We start from the raw sequence: 19,001 nt of genomic DNA, 5'->3' as shown, positions 1-19,001 counted from the left end.
CTGCCTTAATCAAGCGACGTGGGGGTTGCATTTGCGGAAAATATGACGCGGGGGGTGGCTGCCCTCCGATCACTTCGACTCATAAACAGGGCACTAGAACATCTGATTTCCAATCAATTGATCCCATTTTGGAGTTTTTATGACCACCCTTTCCATAAAAACTTTATATACCCTCGGGACATAACTTACAACCCTCGTGCTGAGGGCTGTGGGGGAGGAGTTGTCATAATCAAAGACATAATTTCCCGACCTATCAACTGCGCTGAACAAAATGGCTATCTCAAAATTTTTATTAGATGTATTTTGGGAGTCGGTGGGGGGGTGGGCTTGTTGCCCTCCAATCACTTGACTAATAAAAAGGGCATTGGCCCTTTCAATGTCCAATCGAATGCGTCTTTTTCGAAGTTTCTTACGAGAACAGATGGCCGTCTCAAAATTTCTATCAAGTGCATTTCGGGAAAATACGAGGTGTGGGGGAGGATATACTCCCTTCAATCACCATGAATCTTAAAAAGGACACTAAAACTTCTGATTACCAATCCAATGAGCCCCCTCCGAAGTTTATACGATCACCCTTTTTATATAAACGTTATATGCCTTCTTAAGGGTTATATAATTGTATATAACCCTTATATTATAACTTACAACCCTTGCCCTGAGGGCTGTGGGGATTGTCATCCTAAAAGACAATTTCCGAACCATTTAATTACGTTGAATAAAATGGGTATCTCAAAATGTTGATTGGATGTGTTTGTGGAAATGGTGAACGTAGGAGGGGGTAGTCACCTTCAATTGAGGAGAGCGATCAAATTTATGTTGAAAATTTTAGTTAGAAAAGTCTAAAATACACAAATGAAATAGAAAACGCATTAATTTTTTTATGAAAATCTTCAAAATGGATAAAAAACGTACGAAAGAGACAATCATTTATATTGTGGCGAAATAACACATTACTTTCAAAAATATGGTTTGAGAGGGGGGGGGGTCGAAGCCTGTCTCAATTAATTGGAAATATTTTTATATCCAAGGAAATTAAAATAGGACTGAAATTTAGCTTAAAATATAATTGCAAAAAAAGTAAAAAGTACTTTAAAAATCAGAAAGAACATAAATTGCCTTGAATATGAGGATACCCACCCATAGTCAACTTGTCCAGTCTTTAAGTTAAAACTTAACTTGCTCTTTACTGGAATTGCTAAACCTTTCCAAACAGGTTTTCTTTTTCTACATGAATGTACAAAGAATTACAGCATTTGGAGTTACATATCGTGTTTTAAGTCAACCACATTTTTAGCACTTTACTTTTTATTCCAACGTGTTTAAATCCAATTGGTAGACCAGATACTTATGAATGATTTACATTTGTTGCATTCTAGTAAGTTTTCAGTAAACTATAAGTGAAAAAAAAAATGTGAGAAAAACCACTGCTGAAATTGGAGCTCTAGAATAGCTTAAAAGAAAACCAACAAATACCATGAATTTTGTACTTTATTCACGATTCAAATTTACATACAACGTAAAGAACAAGAAAATAATAGCCAAAACCACCCTTGTGTACGTTCTCCAATCCGACCCAGGACAAAGAGACAGAAAAAGCAAGAAAATATACTGAGAAAACTTAATAAATAAATATAAAATGATTCATTTAATTAAAACTGATGGAAAATCAGCAACAAATGTTGGCATACATACAGGATGATTATATAATTATACACTGGGGGAAAGCGAGGGGGGTACGGTTTATGAACATGCTTTTAAATTTTTTCTTAAATCGTTAAAGCTAATTTGGGGGAAATACCACCAATATATTCTATATACAGATATGCTAAAAATGTTGGGATAGGGTTGAGAACCTATTTATTATCCACTGATTGACACTGTTATCCTCTTATTACATTTGCATAAGCAATGAGGCTCATTGTAGGAAATAGGTCTAATAAAGAAGGGATTTTGTGATTTAAACCCTCCCAGATAAAACTTCACACGAACGCAAAATATCGTCACTTTTGAACCATTTATAATATTAGTGGTGTGCGTTTGATTCTTCTTAACACTAATCAATACTTCCAATGTTTTTATCTACTTGATACATGCAATTTTCAAATATCGAAAATAAATTCGATTTATTTTTCATTTTGTACCACTGTAAAAAAAAAAAAAAAAAAAAAAAAAAAAAAACAAAGAAAAACCGCCAAATCTCGAGTTCCGTTGGAACTCCGTCGGACTAATTATCTACTGCAATTTGGTTTTAATTTGAAAAGACCTCGAAAATAACCTCATGGTTTAAGTCCTATGCAAAAGTACACACAAAACTCTGGTAATTAATAAATGCCACTAAAACTATTTATTTGTCTTCTTCACACTTTTTAGTTCAGGTGTCTTGTGGTAGATATTTTACTGTGAAAGACCAAAATCTGGTATATGTCGACATTCGTCAGTGAATGTGTAAAATTCTATTTTCTCTACTTGGATTAAATCAGCTTTGCCGGTCTTATAAAGTTTGATGGTAAAAGTTAAAGTTATGTTAAATTTGGTTAGGTTAAATAAGGTTATAAATCTCAGAAACGGGTTAAAAGCCTAACCTGTCACCACCAAATCTTGCATAAAACTGAAAAAGTTGACCGGCAACGCTGACTAAAAATCCAAGGAGAAAAAAAGTGATTTGGGTCTTTTACAGTAACAGATATATCACATGAATTTTTTAAGGGAAGGGAAGTGAGGAGAGAATAGGGGGAGAGGAAGAGAGGAGAGAATATTCATAAGAGAGGAAAATATGCATGTACATAGGGAGGTCGGGTTATGCTCTGCTTCTACCAGAATCTAGGTTATTATGAGTTTTTTGCAATTTTCTATATGTTGTACATAACAGTTAAAACAATATTTTCCAACACGAACTAAAATCAAAATTTCACACAATATTTTTTAAGATAATTTTTGAAAGGAAAACAAGACAACAATTAGAGTAAACCGTGAAAATTCACTATGTTCATAGACAGTTTAATCAACCCTGCAATATATGTTTATCAACTAGAATTACGTACAATGACTCTGGGGGTTTACTTTCAATTTGTTTTGAAGTTGAAGAAACATCCAAGTTTCCAATGAAGTAATCAATTAAATTAAAGTATTTAATTCAATGATTTTTTAGTAGTAGATAACCAAATTGAATTGCAATCTGAAAGAAAGCTTCCTATCACGAGTAATAACAATGGCTTAGCACTAGTTCTTTTGCCTTCGACGCTTGTCTGCTACTGTGTCAGGACTTGAAAAATTTTCGTCTTATAACGTGTATGTCCCCCCCCCCCAAAAAAAAAAGCAATTTCGCCAGAAGCTTGCAGCTTTAACTTGTACGAGAAGGCTCTGATTTTACGTTATTGAATTCAACGGTCTCAGACCATTCCTCTCACAAAGCAAGAATTATGATATTACTTATATTATTCCTTAGAAGGATCTAAGCGTCCTTAAAAAAAAAAAAAAAAAAAGGTAAATAATTTTTGACGTGTTTCAATCTAAAAACTACGTACATCCATTTCAAAATGTAATTCGGTAGATGGAAATGGGTTGAACTTCAGTTAGGGAATTATATAAAAATTGTCACCTTTCGTTGAAATTTTAAAATCGTAGGTGAGTAGAAAAATAAGATGCTAAAAATTATGCAGGGAACACATAATTTGACTGGAAATTTTTAAGCTAGAAGCCTATAAAATCAGAAAAACAAACAAAAGGAAAAAACTCGAAAAAAACTACAATAAATTAACAACTTAAACGGCTGATAGAATTTTATAGGTATGAATTTTGACAAATTATAAAGAAGAGGAAGGGAATAATAAATATATATCTCTTTTCTATTTATATTAGTTTTAGCTACGTTATACTTTCAATCGAAATTATAGTTTCAAAACTACTTTTTCTATAAATTTAAGGCCATACTTAACTAATAAAATGAGAAAAGCTAGAGAAAATGAGAAAAGCTACAATTTATAAGATAATTAACGCTAATATATCTGGAACTTCAAGAGAGTTTTAGGCAGTGATGTTAATAACAGCGTAATAGCTTAAACTAGGGATTTTTTACGGGAGATTTTGTCAACACTTTTATCTCTTTTATTCTACAGTCTTGCCGCATATAGAGCACTAGTTAGATAGAAAAATAATTATCTTTCGAAGGATAACCATCCCAAGGAATCTTCAGGCAGTTAAATAAGGAACTGAGTTATTAATTCACTAATCCGGTTATAAGTTAATCTGAGAGTCTATAAAACTTTTGGTCTGAGTACAGGATCAAATAAAAATAGGAAAGAAAGAAAAGAAAAATAGGGGAAAGAAAAAATAGAGAAAACTTGAGAGCTGTAACGCCAATTCAATATGACTGCAAAGCCACTTGGCCCTTTGACACTGCCGTGTTAACCATCATAGCTATAACAATCCATAAATTGTAATCATAAATTATAACTGCAAATTATAATCCTAGGGAGTGTCGAGAGAACTAAATCAAATGTCATTCCCCCAAAAAATATAACTACAGAGACCATTAGAAATTTGCTCTACTTTGATCCGAAAAGCCTTTTTTTAGAATTAAGTATCATCAGATAGGACTTATTCATCATGGAAATTAAAAATAGGATGTTTGGTATTTGTGATAAATTTCAGAATTTGTATTCTATAGCCATCGCTCCCTGCTCTATGCCATAAACATCTGGTTAAATTTGTCAATTTGGAATGCCACCTATTCTAATAAAAAAAAGTGCACCTCTAAAGTAATCTCTGAAGTCAAGCTAATTTTTGGTAATACTTTTAGGGGGGGGGTTCTTTTGAAATCCTTAGTTTTGGATCAAGTCCAATAAAAGACTATTCTTTAATTTATCCAATCTTCAAGAAAAAGGAATTTGTTTGATTGAAGGAATCGGTTATCCCTTAAAACCAAGGAGATCAGAGGATAGATGATAAATACTTCCTTAGCCAGAGGGTAAAGAGGCATGAGGGTAAATTGGACTACCCACTTTTTTCTATCCTGAAATAGAATATTTGCACTGGATTTTTCAATAACTGTCTTCAATCGTAGACATTATACCTATGGCTGTTCTTTATGTCGGATTCCTACGAAAATTACTTCTCCCGCACAAACTTTATGCTTACTAGGGGATGGCCTAAGCAATCGCCTTTAAACAAAACTTTGACTATGGTTACCCTCCACTCAGAGCACTCGCAAAAGCTTGCCCCGATTGTACCCCCACCATTTCAACAGTTCCTGGTAAGCACGATCATCAAAAAAGTAGACATCTGTCGCCCTTCAGCCACCTTCAGCATTCAAATCGCCGCACGACAATTAGAACTAAGCGTCTCTATGGTGCTTTTAAAGTCTCAACACTGACAATCTAATAAAATTAGAATCTTTAGTTGATGTTTGGAGATACATAATAGAATTCCCATGCCGAAAATCTAAATAAATATTATGATATTCAATTTGAACTAAGCGTCTGTATGGTGCTTTTAAAGTCTCTATATTGACAATGTAATAAAATTAGAATCTTTAGCTGTTGTTTGGAGATACATAACAGAATTCCCATGCCAAAATTCTAAATAAATATTATGATATCCAAGTTGTTACTCGGATATAGAATTTAGAATCTCTCTGCTACTTTTGAAATTCTGGACTGAGACTTCAATGAGATTCAAATATCTAATTTCTACTAGGTAATAAAATTTAGGATAGCTTTATTGCATTACCTTCATGCTGAGATTCTAATAATATTCGAGTATTTACTGTCACTTGACAATGAATTTTAGAATATTTGTGCTGTTTTTAAAATTATGGCTCTTCCTATTTTGTTTGATAACTCAAAATTGAAAAATTCCCAAAAAAATAAAATAAGCGCCAACATTTGCTTTAATTTTGTATTGCGGAGTTTCAAATGTGAGGCTATGCTTTTTTATTAGATTTTTATTATTTTTCGGCTTAGGATAGCTTTTATTTATACAACTCTAACATTCGTATAAATTGGTTTGCTTATCACATTAAAAGTACTCATTAAAAAAGTTTTCATTTTTAAACTGATTGTAGGGTTAAAAATAGTAACGAAAATTCTTTAATTAAATCTGTAAAAATAATTTAATCTACTATTTATGCTTAGTTGAGTTGTTAATTTGCTGTGAGAGTCATAATAACAATTGATTTCAAAGTTGTGGTTAGTTTATTTCCCAAAATTACTAGCATAGACGGTGGCTTCAATTTACAGAAATTACGGGAGGAGTGTGTGTGTGTGTGTGTGCAAAAATTGATGTTTCAAAACCTATTGGGGAGGAGGTAGCTTTGACGCTTTTTTCAATGCAAATACCCCAATGCAATACCAATTTAAAATCTGGGGTTGCAAGTGTCTGTGGAAGGTAGGGGTGAATGCCCCATGCCCACTAATTGATGTTATTGGATATGGTGCTTGCAAACAGTAAGTCTTTTTTCTAATAATTATCTAACTGTCAATAAAATATATCCAAATATTATCTTCTGCAGCAATATTAGACGTAAAGCAAAACTATAGGCACTTCTCTTAAATACTAATTAATTTCAATCCATTATTTATCAGCATATCCTACTTCCAGAGGCCTGGAATTGTGAAGGTTAAGCAATCATTTGAGCAACTTTATATTAAAAAATAATTTGCTAAAATATGGGATCGGTTTCACTATTTAAGGCTATGATTGAAGAGAGACTAGGAGGACCATGTTAAGCATTATGGATAAGAGATGATAGATAGACAAATGAGGTAAAATTTGAGTTTTTTGGCAAGTAAGGTGGGATGTAACAAAAAGCAGGACGTTTTCAAAAAAGATGAAGAGAGGTAACAGGAAAACGTTAAAAGAGGCACGAAAAATCCCGAAAGACGTACAATTTAGTTCGATAGCAGTCGATAGCAATAGCAGTGTTACCTTTTAGTGGCTTGGAGTTGAGAGGATCTCTTAGTAGTAACAGTATGTTGCATAATTATTATAAGGAGAGCTTAATAGCTTAAAATATATTGCCTCATCTTACATTTATGTTCCCAGCACATGATAAATTCCTCGCACGGAATAAAAAAAAGACAAAGAAAAAATCACAGCACTCATGGAGGAGATTCATACCTTTGCGTAAACAAATACCAAATTACACTAGATGATAAAGAAATTTAACAGAAAGGATAATTTACCATCTTTTACATTTGTGTAAGATAACATTCATTACATAGGATAAAAAAAAACTGGACTACGACATTCACCGAGGATCCTGATACGATCAAACAAAGAAACATAAATAATAAAAGAAGATAAACTTAAAACAACTTTACAAAATTGGTTCACCAGCACTAAAACTTCGTAGAATTACGCGTAAAATCTACATACTTCTAGTTAATTGACAGCTTAAGCTACATTCTGACAAGAGCCAAACCTTAGTATTGCATCCGCTACCCGCTACCCGATTTCAGGCTACCCGCTGTAAGCAAAAAATGTGAGCGAAATGCTCGGTTCTTTTGTGTTCCGATTAAGGGATGGAAAATGTATTTTCCCGCCGGGAAAATTCTGATAAAAGTAAACAGAAGCTTGTTCTTCACAATAAGTATTGGCAGAGTCATTTCGCACGATCGTTTTCGCTCGAAAAAACACACCGTCTTCCGTCAGAACTTAACTTTAGTGTCAAAATTGTAACATCGCGTAAATCACAAGAATTATCATTTTTAAAAGCTCCTATGTTTCTCAAATTAGTTTAATAGTCCACCGTAATAACACGTAAGTGCTAAGGCTTGCTGCAATTTCACTTGCGACAATCAAGTTCATTTTCAATTTGTAACTTTGCTCATTAGTTGAAGCGTCCAGAGGCAAAATCAATTAAGTTAAAAAAAGCAACAAACAATGGTATAAATTAAAAGGGGATATGATCTTTGCTATCGTTTTTGCCGGGGGCATCCGACGGAAAAGTTTTTTCTAGGATTTTTGGGTGATCTCTTGTTTTTGAGCAAAAGAAATATACATAAGAAAAACTGTTGAGCATTCATTAGCCAGTATTTTCAATTCGTTGAATTGATTTTCATTTTTGGGAATACCCTTAATTAAAAAATAATCGTCGGTCGGGTGATTTGATGATAAATCTTAAAATATTGACTTAAATGATTTAGCCTCTTAAAAATTCAATTAAAATGTCACGAAAGTAATACAGCTTTAAATTTCTCTAGTTTTTCCTTAGCCTTTTTAAATAAGAGTCCGCATAATGTCCACCAATTCCTTGTGAATGTTGGCCAATATAACCATTTTCCGGGCTTGTTTCCGGAGAAGGTAAAATATGACTATATTTTCGCTTACTACCCGTTGGAGTATGTACTACCGCTGGAGTAGGAGGCTGGAACGCTTGCATACTCCATAAATTTATCATATGCTGTTGCAACTGAGCCTGGTGCACTTCATTTTGCAGTCCTGTCAGTGCAGCCAAGGGGTTAGGTTGCATAACTGGCTGCACATTTTTCTTATCTAGTGTTGACTGCAAAGCATGTATCAGTAACGAAATGAGGGTATTGGTCTGAGTTTCTTGAGGTTGAACCGCTACCCCAGCAAGCATGGAAATTATTCCTGGGTCTATACTTTGCCCCTGATTAAGTGAGCTTAATAAATTTGTCATTTGGGTCGTTGAAGGGTGAATAATTGGTGCAGATCTGAAACCATTTATGGTACTTGTTAAGCCATTTGATGCAGTGGTGACTGTGTTTATACCTGCTGGCAATATGGGTTTGGTTACGACAGAAGATGGTAGAGATATTACACTTGGAAATGTAGATACTTGTGGGTCTTTGGGTGGTGGAGGAGCCATGGTCTGAAAATAAGATTAAGTGAGTTTCATGCAAATAAAAACACTAGTAGATCAAAACAGCATAACAAAAATTCAGAAGATTTTTTAGCTTAGTTATAAGCATTTTCGTATTATCTAAAGAGTTAGAAAGGAAGAGTAGAAAACAGAATGTCACAAAAATATGACATAGCAATACTTTTAGTTATTCAAGGAAGTGAAAATCTATCTAGTTTATTTCAAACTTAAAAACTGGTCATAGATTACTTTTTACTTCAATTTTGCTACTTTCAAGTTTTCTGATTTTACCTTTCTTTTGTGTTTGAAATTTCAATATTTCCTTTTTAACTTTCTAAGCTTATTAAACTTTCTTCTTTGATTACATTTTACACTTTTTTACATATTCAATTTTTGTCGCACTTTCTTAGCTTATTGCCCATTTTATTGTTGTAAAATTTGATATTTGTTTTTAAACTTTATAGGAAATGTTTATTGTAAGTTTGGTTTTCTTCATTTGTATCAAATGAGGACAGATTTCTGAGATGATTGATATTCCTTTTTCGTTTTTCTGTGTTTGAAGTATCATCTGTCTTTGAATACAATTAAATAAAAAAAACTAGTTTTTTTTAACTGAAAGTAAGGAGCGACATTAAAACTTAAAACGAACAGAAATTACTCCGTATATGAAATGGGTTGTCCCCTCCGCAGTCCCGTGCTCTTTACGCTAAAGTTTGACTCTTTGCCACAATTCTACTTTTTAAAACAATTAAAAGCTTTAGCGTAAAGAGCGAGGGACTGCGGAGGGGACAACCCATTTCATATACGGAGTAATTTCTGTTCGTTTTAAGTTTTAATGTCGCTCCTTACTTTCAGTTAAAAAAACTAGTTTTTTTTATTTAATTTCTGAACGTTTTTGAATTAATGCATGTTTGATTTTGGCTCTCCGCACATAAATTATTGAAATGAAATTAGTATATTATTTTTTTTTGGCTAAATGGCTTTCTCTTAGTTTTAATCAGACGATTTTGAGAAATAAGGGGTGGGGAAGGAGACCTAGCTGCCCTCCAATTTTTCGGTTACTTAAAAAGGCTACTAGAACTTTTAATTTTCAACGAACGTTTTTATTAGTAAAAAATATACGTAACTTAAGAATTAACTTACGTAACAAACTTTTATATTCTTATATTTTTATTATGTGTACGAGGGGGTTTGTACCCTCTTTAATACCTCGCTCTTTACACTAAATCGTAAGTTTTGTCCCAATTCTTTAAGAATGACCCCTGAATCGAAAAGGCCGTAGAATAAATAGTTGAAATCACTAAAAAATATTTTAGCATAAAGAGCGAGGTATTATAAAGTATTTTTAGAACCCCTATAGTATTTTTATATTTTAAAAAAAATATAAAGTATTTTTAGAACCCCTCATATGCGTAATAATATCTGTTCGTTTTAAATTTCAATGCTATTCCTTACTTTCATTTGAAAAAACGTTTTCATGTTTATTTTTTCATTGTTTTTTTTTATAGTAATGCTAGAAAATCCTGCGCCCTTTTCATTGAATTTTTCTTCCCCCATGACATATTCCTCAAAGGAAAGATCCTCCCACAAAGCCCTCTCCCATCAACCCCACCCCCCAAACCAAAAAATCCCCATGAAAACGTCTGTACACTTCCCAATAACCATTACTATATGTAAACACTGGTCAAAGTTTGTAACTTGCAGCCCCTCCCTCAGGGATTGTGGGGGAGTAAGTCATTCCCAAAGACATAGTTATTATGGTTTTCGACTATGCTGAACAAAATGGCTATCTTAAAATTTTAATCTGTTGACTTTTGGAAAAAATGAGCATGGGAGGGGGCCTATTTGCCCTCCAATTTTTTTTTTCACTGAAAAAGGGCACTAGAACTTTTCATTTCCGTTAGAATGAGCCCTCTCGCGACATTCTAGGACCACTTGGTCGATAAGATGACTCCTGGGGAAAAAAAAAACAAAAAAACAAACAAACAAATAAACACGCACCCGTGATTTGTCTTCTGGCAAAAAATACAAAATTCCACATTTTTTAGATAGGAGCTTGAAATTTTTGCTATAGAGTTCTCTGATATACCGAATGCGATAGTGTGATTTTCGTTAAGATTCTATGACTTTTAGGGGATGTTTCCCCCTTTTTTCCAAAATAGGGCAAATGTTCTCAGGCTCGTAACTTTTGATGACAAAGATTAAATTAATTGAAACTTATATATTTAGAATCAGCGTAAAAATTCGATTCTTTTGATGTATCTTTTAGCATCAAAATTCCGTTTTTTAGAGTTTCGTTTACTATTGAGCCGGGTCGCCCCTTACTACAGTTCCTTACCACGAACTGTTTGAAAAGAAAATAATTCGGTATTTCGGGGCTTCTGACATTATTACTCCTTTGCGGAAGTTAGGCTCAAAATTGAAAAAGGATTATATTTTTTCTCTGGGCCCCTTCCACCTCTTAGTTCGTTTATTTTCCTGTTAGTTTTCACCTGTTTTCGCTTTATAGTTGTGTTATCTCTTAGTAGTTCTTTCGTTAGTTGAGTTATGGTTGTGGTATATATGCTTTATCGCTCGTATAGTTGTTTCATTTTCAAATTATACTCCATAATAGAGAGGCTCCGAACACCCAGCATTGTATATTAAGCTCTTAATTTGACGTTTTTTCTAACGTGACCAGATTCGTCCTGCGCCCTTTTCATTGAATTTTTTCCCCCATGGCATATTTCTCCAAGGAAAGATCCTCCCACATAGCCCCCTCCCTCAACCCTACCCCCAAAAACAAAAAAAAATCCCCCTGAAAACGTGTGTACACTTCCCAATAACCATTATTATATGTAAACACTGGTTGAAGTTTGTAACTTGCAACCCCTCCCCCAGGGACTGTGGGGGAGTAAGTCATCCCCAAAAACATAGTTATTATGATTTTCGACTATGCTAAACAAAATGGCTATCTCAAAATTTTGATCCGTTGACTTTGGGAAAAAAATGAGCGTGGGAGGGGGCCTAGATGCCCTCCAATTTATTTGGTCACTTAAAAAGGGCACAAGAACTTTTCATTTCCGTTAGAATGAGCCCTCTTGCGATATTCTAGGACCACTTGGTCGATACGATGACCCCTGGGGAAAAAAAAAAAAAAAAAAAAAAAAAAAACAAACAAATAAACACGCACCCGTGATTTGTCTTCTGGCAAAAAATGCAAAATTCCACATTTTTGTAGATAGGAGCTTGAAACTTCTACAGTAGGGTTCTCTGATACGCTGAATCTGATGGTGTCATTTTCGTTAAGATCCTACGACTTTTAGGGGGTGTTTCCCCCTATTTTCCTAAATAAGGCAAATTTTCTCAGGCTCGTAACTTTTGATGGCTAAGACTAAACTTGATGAAACTTATATATTTAAAATCAGCTTTAAAATGCGATTCTTTTGATGTAGCTATTGATATCAAAATTAAATTTTTTAGAGTTTTTGTTACTATTGAGCCGGATCGCTCCTTACTACAGTTCGTTACCACGAACTGTTTGAAAAAAAATGTTAGAAAATAGATTTTTCAATATCGTTTTTTTTGCTGTGAATTTGATGGCTAGAAAACCTTCTTTTTACAAACTGTTACTTAACGTTAGTCGAATGCCCAAAGTATGCCTTCATTTTTTTCCTGCTATAATAAAATTTTAATTCTATAGTATAACATATTTGGAATTATCACAATCTGAATAATGAGGCATCACTTTTGCTGTAATAAATATAATTATACCGGGTAGCGTTTGAGGTGGAGGAATTGATATATCTTTCTTTCATAAATCATGACCACCAACCGACCATACCCTTAGCCTTACCCGTTCACCAGCACTAAACTATTACCACTACCTGACAACTACGTTGGCTAGATTGAAACATCTTTGTCTTCACTAATCAGGACCATTACCATCACCATTATTTGTTTACCGAGATTATACCATTAAATTGTCGGGTAGTCTTTTTGAATTGCTTCAACTTTTCTACTTTAACAAGTTAATAAAATAAGAAACATTAAGCCTATCGGAGATCAGAGCTTGTGAAGTTGAGCATATTGACAAAGCACACATTAATTTCGTCATAATAATGATTGCAACAACAAAAACCTGTTTAAATAAAACATAAAAAATATACAAAACTACTGGGCAAGTTCATGGGAGACCATCTCACCATAGGCACACAAACATACAAAAAAAAAAAAATGTTCTGTTATTACAAATCAAGAAACAACCTTTGATTTTTCCATCGTTAACTTCCACTGAGACTGCCAAAACGACTCAATTGGAATATTATCTTTCAACTACAATTTGTATGATATTAGTAAAATTACTCGGTAATTGGTATCTAATTGAAAGCCGATACGTATCAGAACTAACAGAAGAAATTTAATATGTTTTGGAACACTTAAGAACCAACAAAAGGTAGAATCAACAAAGATTTCTAATAAAAATAACTACCAAGATTTTGTATTTGAATTACAAAACATTTGGACAGCGTTTAAAATGAAAAAAATAACTTCTGTCTTCGATTAATACCGTTCCATTGCTATTACCCGCCATTTATATCAGGTATCTTTGAGGAAGAAGTGTTTGATGTTTTTTTCACCAATCACGATCAATCTACCTTTCCAGCTGTAAAGTAAATACTACTACTCCTACTACCACTAGCAACTCACGGCAGCACCAAGCCGCCTGAGGCCAACACAGGTACGCATGCTCCTCCTCCATCCTATTCTATCCAAAGCCTCCCTATTTCTACCCTCCCAGGAGGTTCCCATTTCTAGTAAAGTAAATATACCCCCATTCCAGTAAAGTTCACATTTCTAGTAAAGTAGAGCCAATATACGCCTGAAAAAAGCTATGCCCTGCATAATCTTAAGAATCTTCAGATCACTAAAAGCCCGGTTCCATACAAAAGGGCCATATCTCAACCCTTGGTTCTCTTTAGCTTTAATGACAATGCAAGGAGAATATTGTGAGAATATATGAGAATAAGGGCTGTAAAATATACTCCTGAAAAAAAGCAATGCATCTGCAGGGTGACATAATCTTCAGACAACTAAAAGCACGGTTCGACACAAAGGGGCTATGTCTTAATCTCTGGTTCTCTTTAGCTTTAGTCTAAATATAAGGAGAATAGAAATACGATTCGAGTAGAACGCTATCTGAGAATCAAAATATTTTAAAAAGAGATTAATTTCACTTCCCTTTAATTGCCGATTTCATGGGACCTGTTTTGCCTATTTTACCTTTAATTTTTTATCGACTTGCTTATAAGTTGTTGTGCATCATTGTAAAATCTAAAACAAATTAGAAAGAGCACAAAAAAAATCCATGACATGGGCATGACTTATTTGTCACAATTTCTGGGTCTTCTTAACTTTCGCAACGATAAGGCGATAAAATTGACACAGAATTCAGCATAGGCGTAATGAAGATCTAATTGAGGGAGAGAGCAGGGGGCAAATAGCCCAGATTTTTTGTAGGGAACTGTAAAAAATGTACATCTAATCCGATTCCTTCTAGAATTCTCCAACTCACTAAATGGTTTTATATATTGTTAGATTCTCTTCCAACCTCTTGGGTACTTATACGAAAAAAAAAAATCTAAAAAGAGCTCATCCAAAAATAAAATTTATAGAAAAAATTTACGTAAAGCCCAAGAGGGCAGATTTAGCACGTAACTTTACATATTCCCTTGCACCCCTTAGCTATCTATACCTAAGGAATTAAAATTCCCAGCGAAATTATCTGAAGTCTAAACTTTTCAGAAAAAGAGGTAAGTCTTAATTTTATAAATAATCACTCAGCTCGATAGTAATATTTCTGCCTTTCTTAGCTTCTCCCGTTCTCTTCGCTTAATCTTTTCTTTTGGAAATAATACATTAGTATTATTGATTTCTAGAAAATTCCGTTATTTTACTAAAGCGAAAGAGCAGGAACATCTTAATAAGACAACACACGGAAAATAACGCCGAACTGTTTTATGTAATAAAGCAGCCATATACACTTACAAAAAGGATCTAACATTTTTTTTTCTCATAGAAAGTGTACTTGAAGAAAGAATGTTTTTACTTGGGAACCCATTATTTAAAAAAAAACATGAAAATTCAGTTACAATCTTTTCATTCATATTAAATGAAAAGTATCCATCCAACTATTTTACTTTATATAATTAGTAAGTGTCCGTTACACCCAGCCAATCACTAATCTGAAAACGATCATGTGATTCTATGCAACGGGTATTGGTTTCCTCGGAATACTATTACAATCAGAGACAGTAGTTTTCAGATATTAATTTTTATTATATGTTACTTTTTTATGCCTAAAGCCTAATAGTTTGGTAATATATACTGTTTTGTCTCATGACTGGAAACTCCTAGTATTTTTTTTTCTTTGATAGACCAGGGGGCGTGCCAGGGGATTTAGAATTAAACGTTTTGCCAAAATAGTCTACACTGCGCTTTTTTCTTTTTCTTATGTCTGTCGTCTGACAGTCTCTTTAGCTAGTTCAAAAATAATACACCATTTTTGGGGCAAAAACTGGCACAATTTATAACCGATGAGCGCAACTGTAATAATAGTAATACCAAAAATAGTAATTAGTAACAGGAATAATAATAACAATAATATTAATAACAATGAAGATTGCTTGGGGAAGGCAACGACGAGAAGGTAAAAATCCCAGAATTTTCTAAGAAATTTGCTAAGTGTGCATTTATTCAAGATTTTCAAGAAATTTTAAGATCCTTTTACAAGCTCCTTGACAATCCCATTGAATTTGAATTTCATAAGATCTCATTAAAAAATAACACTTCTTGGGAAAGATTGCACTTGCAAATGGCAGGGGAAGGGTAAGAAAGGGAGTACTTCTTCGGTAAAAAAAGAGGCAAAAAATACGACATTAGACTTTACAGACTCGACCGACGGTGCTGATCCCCGTGTCATGGCCCTTCAGCCAGGAAGTATAATGAGGGGTTGGGGGCCAATCTTCCCGTGTTTTCGCACACCCTTCCTGTTCACCTTCCCTAATTTTCTCTAGGTACCCATTTACAACTTGATCGACTCTGGCTGAGCTTAAAGTCGCGTCAATGACCATTCCAAAACAAATAACCAGTGACACCGGGACTCGAAGCCCTGCCCTCACGGAAAAAAAATTCAGGTCTAGGGTGCCAACCGCTCGGCTAGGACGGCTAGGTACTATTTGGGGAGGGGGAAATGAAAAATATTATGTTTGCTAAATATATTTTTGTAAGTTTAAGATAATCATGCAGGTTATATTCCCATGAAAATACAATCTTGAAAAACGCATCGAGAAACCAAAACTTCTAGAAAGAGTTTAAATTCGTTTTTAGGGAAATTTAAAACTCTTTAGAGTTCAGATTATCTTACTTTCTTTTTTTATGTTTTCTATTTCTTTGTATTTTCACTAAATAATATATATCCCTCCTCATCTTCCTCACTTCAGAACATACCTTCTCTTTAGCATAGAAGTAAGGGAACACGAACATTCATGCAGGAAGACAAATTCTACATTCTTTTCATTTTTCTTCTTTTTCAATTTTTCGCTTATTTCATTCCTCATTTTTTTTTTACTTTGTTCCTGAAAGAGGGCCATAAAGGTCTGTCTTTTTCCATCTTCTTCCCTATCAGTTTTCTGTGATTTTTTTTCTTAGTTTTATTTGTACTAATTTAGTATTTGGATTAGTTATTTGTTTTTTGTATTGCTGCTATTTTTGTCGAGAATATAACAATAAAAACTACTCTAAGTAATAGGTTTATTAAAGGAATATTTAGCATTAGTTTTATTTGAGAGCTGAAGTTTCCACTTTAACACAAAATTGAAATATATTATATACAATACACACAAGAAAATGTTCCACAATGGACATGTGTCCTCCCCACCCCATTATCTCTGAAATTCCACCTTCACTGAAATTCTTCGTATGTTTCAATTTTAAAAATTCTCAGTTGAAATAAGTTTCAAATCTGAAAAAGTTCCACGAAAATTCTCCAATTCTTATTATTTTTTTCAGCTCTTTGTTCATTTTAATACTCATTGTTTTCTTACTTTGTTCTAAAAATATAGCCATTGAGGTCTTTCTTTTTTCTTCTTCATCTTTATTAGTGCACTCTTTCTTTGGCTTAGTTTTATTTTTATTAATCTATTATTTAGATTAGTTCTATGTTTTCGTGTAGTGTTGATATTTTTGTTGAGGGAGAAATAATAGAAACTGCTTTAGATAAGAAGATTCTTAAAAGTATATTGGCACTGATTTTTCTCAATCAACTGATTCAATCAACTGATTCAATCAACTGATTCAACTGATCAAAGGCAGAATATCATAACCAAAAATAAATACACCGATTTTTTGCCACAATTCTGAGTCAAATTTTGACTCTTTGCCACAATTCTACTTTTTAAAACAATTAAAAGCTTTAGCGTAAAGAGCGAGGGATTGCGGAGGGGACAACCCATTTCATATACTGAATAATTTCTGTTCAGTATATGAGATCACCGATTTTGCAGAGATCAATTTGAAAATTAAAGTTGCCATTTTCACTAAAATTGAAATAAAGTATACAGTATGTACGTAGGAAAATTTTCAACGATGGATGTGTCTTCGCCGTCCTATCTACCCTGAAACCCTTCATTTTAATAAATACATTTCAAAGAAATATTTAGTTCTCCTTCACCCTCATCCACATTTTAATTCTATGGAAAGGAAATTTACTACAGAAACAAAAATGAAACTAGAAATTTCTGAAAAAGAATATGTTTTACTTCCTGGTCAAACAGTTCGTGGTAACGAACTGTAGTAAGGAGCGACCCGGCTCAATAGTAACCAAAACTCTAAAAAATGGAATTTTGATATCAATAGCTACATCAAAAGAATTGCATTTTAATGCTGATTTTAAATATATAAGTTTCATCAAGTTTAGTCTTACCCATCATGAGCCTGAGAAAATTTGCCTTATTTAAGAAAATAGGAGAAAACACCCCCTAAAAGTCGTAGGATCTTAACGAAAATCTATTTCGTTATTGATCTATTTCAAAGGCAGAATATCATAACCAAAAATAAATACACCGATTTTGCAGTGATCAATTTGAATATTAAAGTTGCCATTTTCACTAAAATTGAAATAAAGTATATAGTATGTACGTAAGAAAATTTTCAACGATGGATATGTGTCTTCGCCGTCCTATCTACCCTGAAACCCTTCATTTTAATAAATACATTTCGAAGAAATATTTAGTTCTCCTTCACCCTCATCCACATTTTAATTCTATGCAAAGGAAATTTACTGCAGAAACAAAAATGAAACTAGAAATTTCTGAAAAAGAATATGTTTTACTTCCTGGTAATTGTCAAGGTTAATTGGACCCATTTTATGGTTCTATTTCATTCTTTTGTCTTTTCTCTCGGAAATAATACGTAAGCTATTTGCGCTTTCCATGCTGAAGAATTCTTTCAATAGGACAAAGGAATGGGACCATTTTGATTAGAGAAATAAAGGGAAAATTGATACCAGGTCGCTTTGCGTAAAAGAGCAGCCATAGATCCTTTATAAAAATATATTTCTGTGAATTTCCTCGTCCTCATCTATGCCCCAATGCCCTTTCTTCCCCAGTGGCACAAATACAAGAAAAAATTTAAAATAATATAATTATAAATTTTTGTTTTCAATCAATTACCTCTTAATAAGGGTCCTAGTTCCTCCTTTTGAGGGTGTAAGGGAACTCAAGGAAATGATACACCGACTTTGGGAGCATGTGTAATAGATATGTTTTGTGCAACAGGCATGAAGTATAAATTTTCATAACTTTTGTACGACTCTCCACTCTCACATAATTTTTGTGATAGGGAAGGGGGTTGAGATTGATGTTTAACATGCAATGTAGTTCTTAATTGAAAATATAGGGAAACTAGGGATCTTTTCAGTTCTGCAACTTTTCATTTTTTCATCATTACAAAACTGACTGAAAAACACGTCCTTAATTATTTTTTTTCGAGGAAGTAAGTTTGAAACACCTAGACAGTTCACGTCAAAAACAAATTCATGCCATGAATTTCCGATGAGCACATGCATATTTCAGGGGGACAAGTGTCCCCGTGAAATTTCATAATGTTTGAGCCTTTGTTTATTTTTGTTATATTTTAT

The 19,001-nt window shown here is 33.6% G+C and overlaps 1 protein-coding gene across 1 annotated transcript in view; it reads right to left on the bottom strand.

Moving 5' to 3' along the window:
* Positions 1–1,470: 1,470 nt before the first annotated feature.
* Positions 1,471–19,001, bottom strand: part of LOC136032897 (ribonucleoprotein PTB-binding 1-like) — a 174,729-nt gene continuing 157,198 nt past the window's right edge. Inside the window, exon 8 of the mRNA XM_065713331.1 lies at positions 1,471–8,833. Within this exon, the coding sequence (XP_065569403.1) occupies positions 8,198–8,833 (636 nt within the window). The 3' untranslated portion in view covers positions 1,471–8,197. The remainder of the gene's footprint in view (positions 8,834–19,001) is intronic.

Source organism: Artemia franciscana, chromosome 11, assembly GCF_032884065.1.
Source record: "Artemia franciscana chromosome 11, ASM3288406v1, whole genome shotgun sequence".
Taxonomy (NCBI): domain Eukaryota; kingdom Metazoa; phylum Arthropoda; class Branchiopoda; order Anostraca; family Artemiidae; genus Artemia; species Artemia franciscana.
This window is presented reverse-complemented; position numbering and strand designations above follow the sequence as displayed.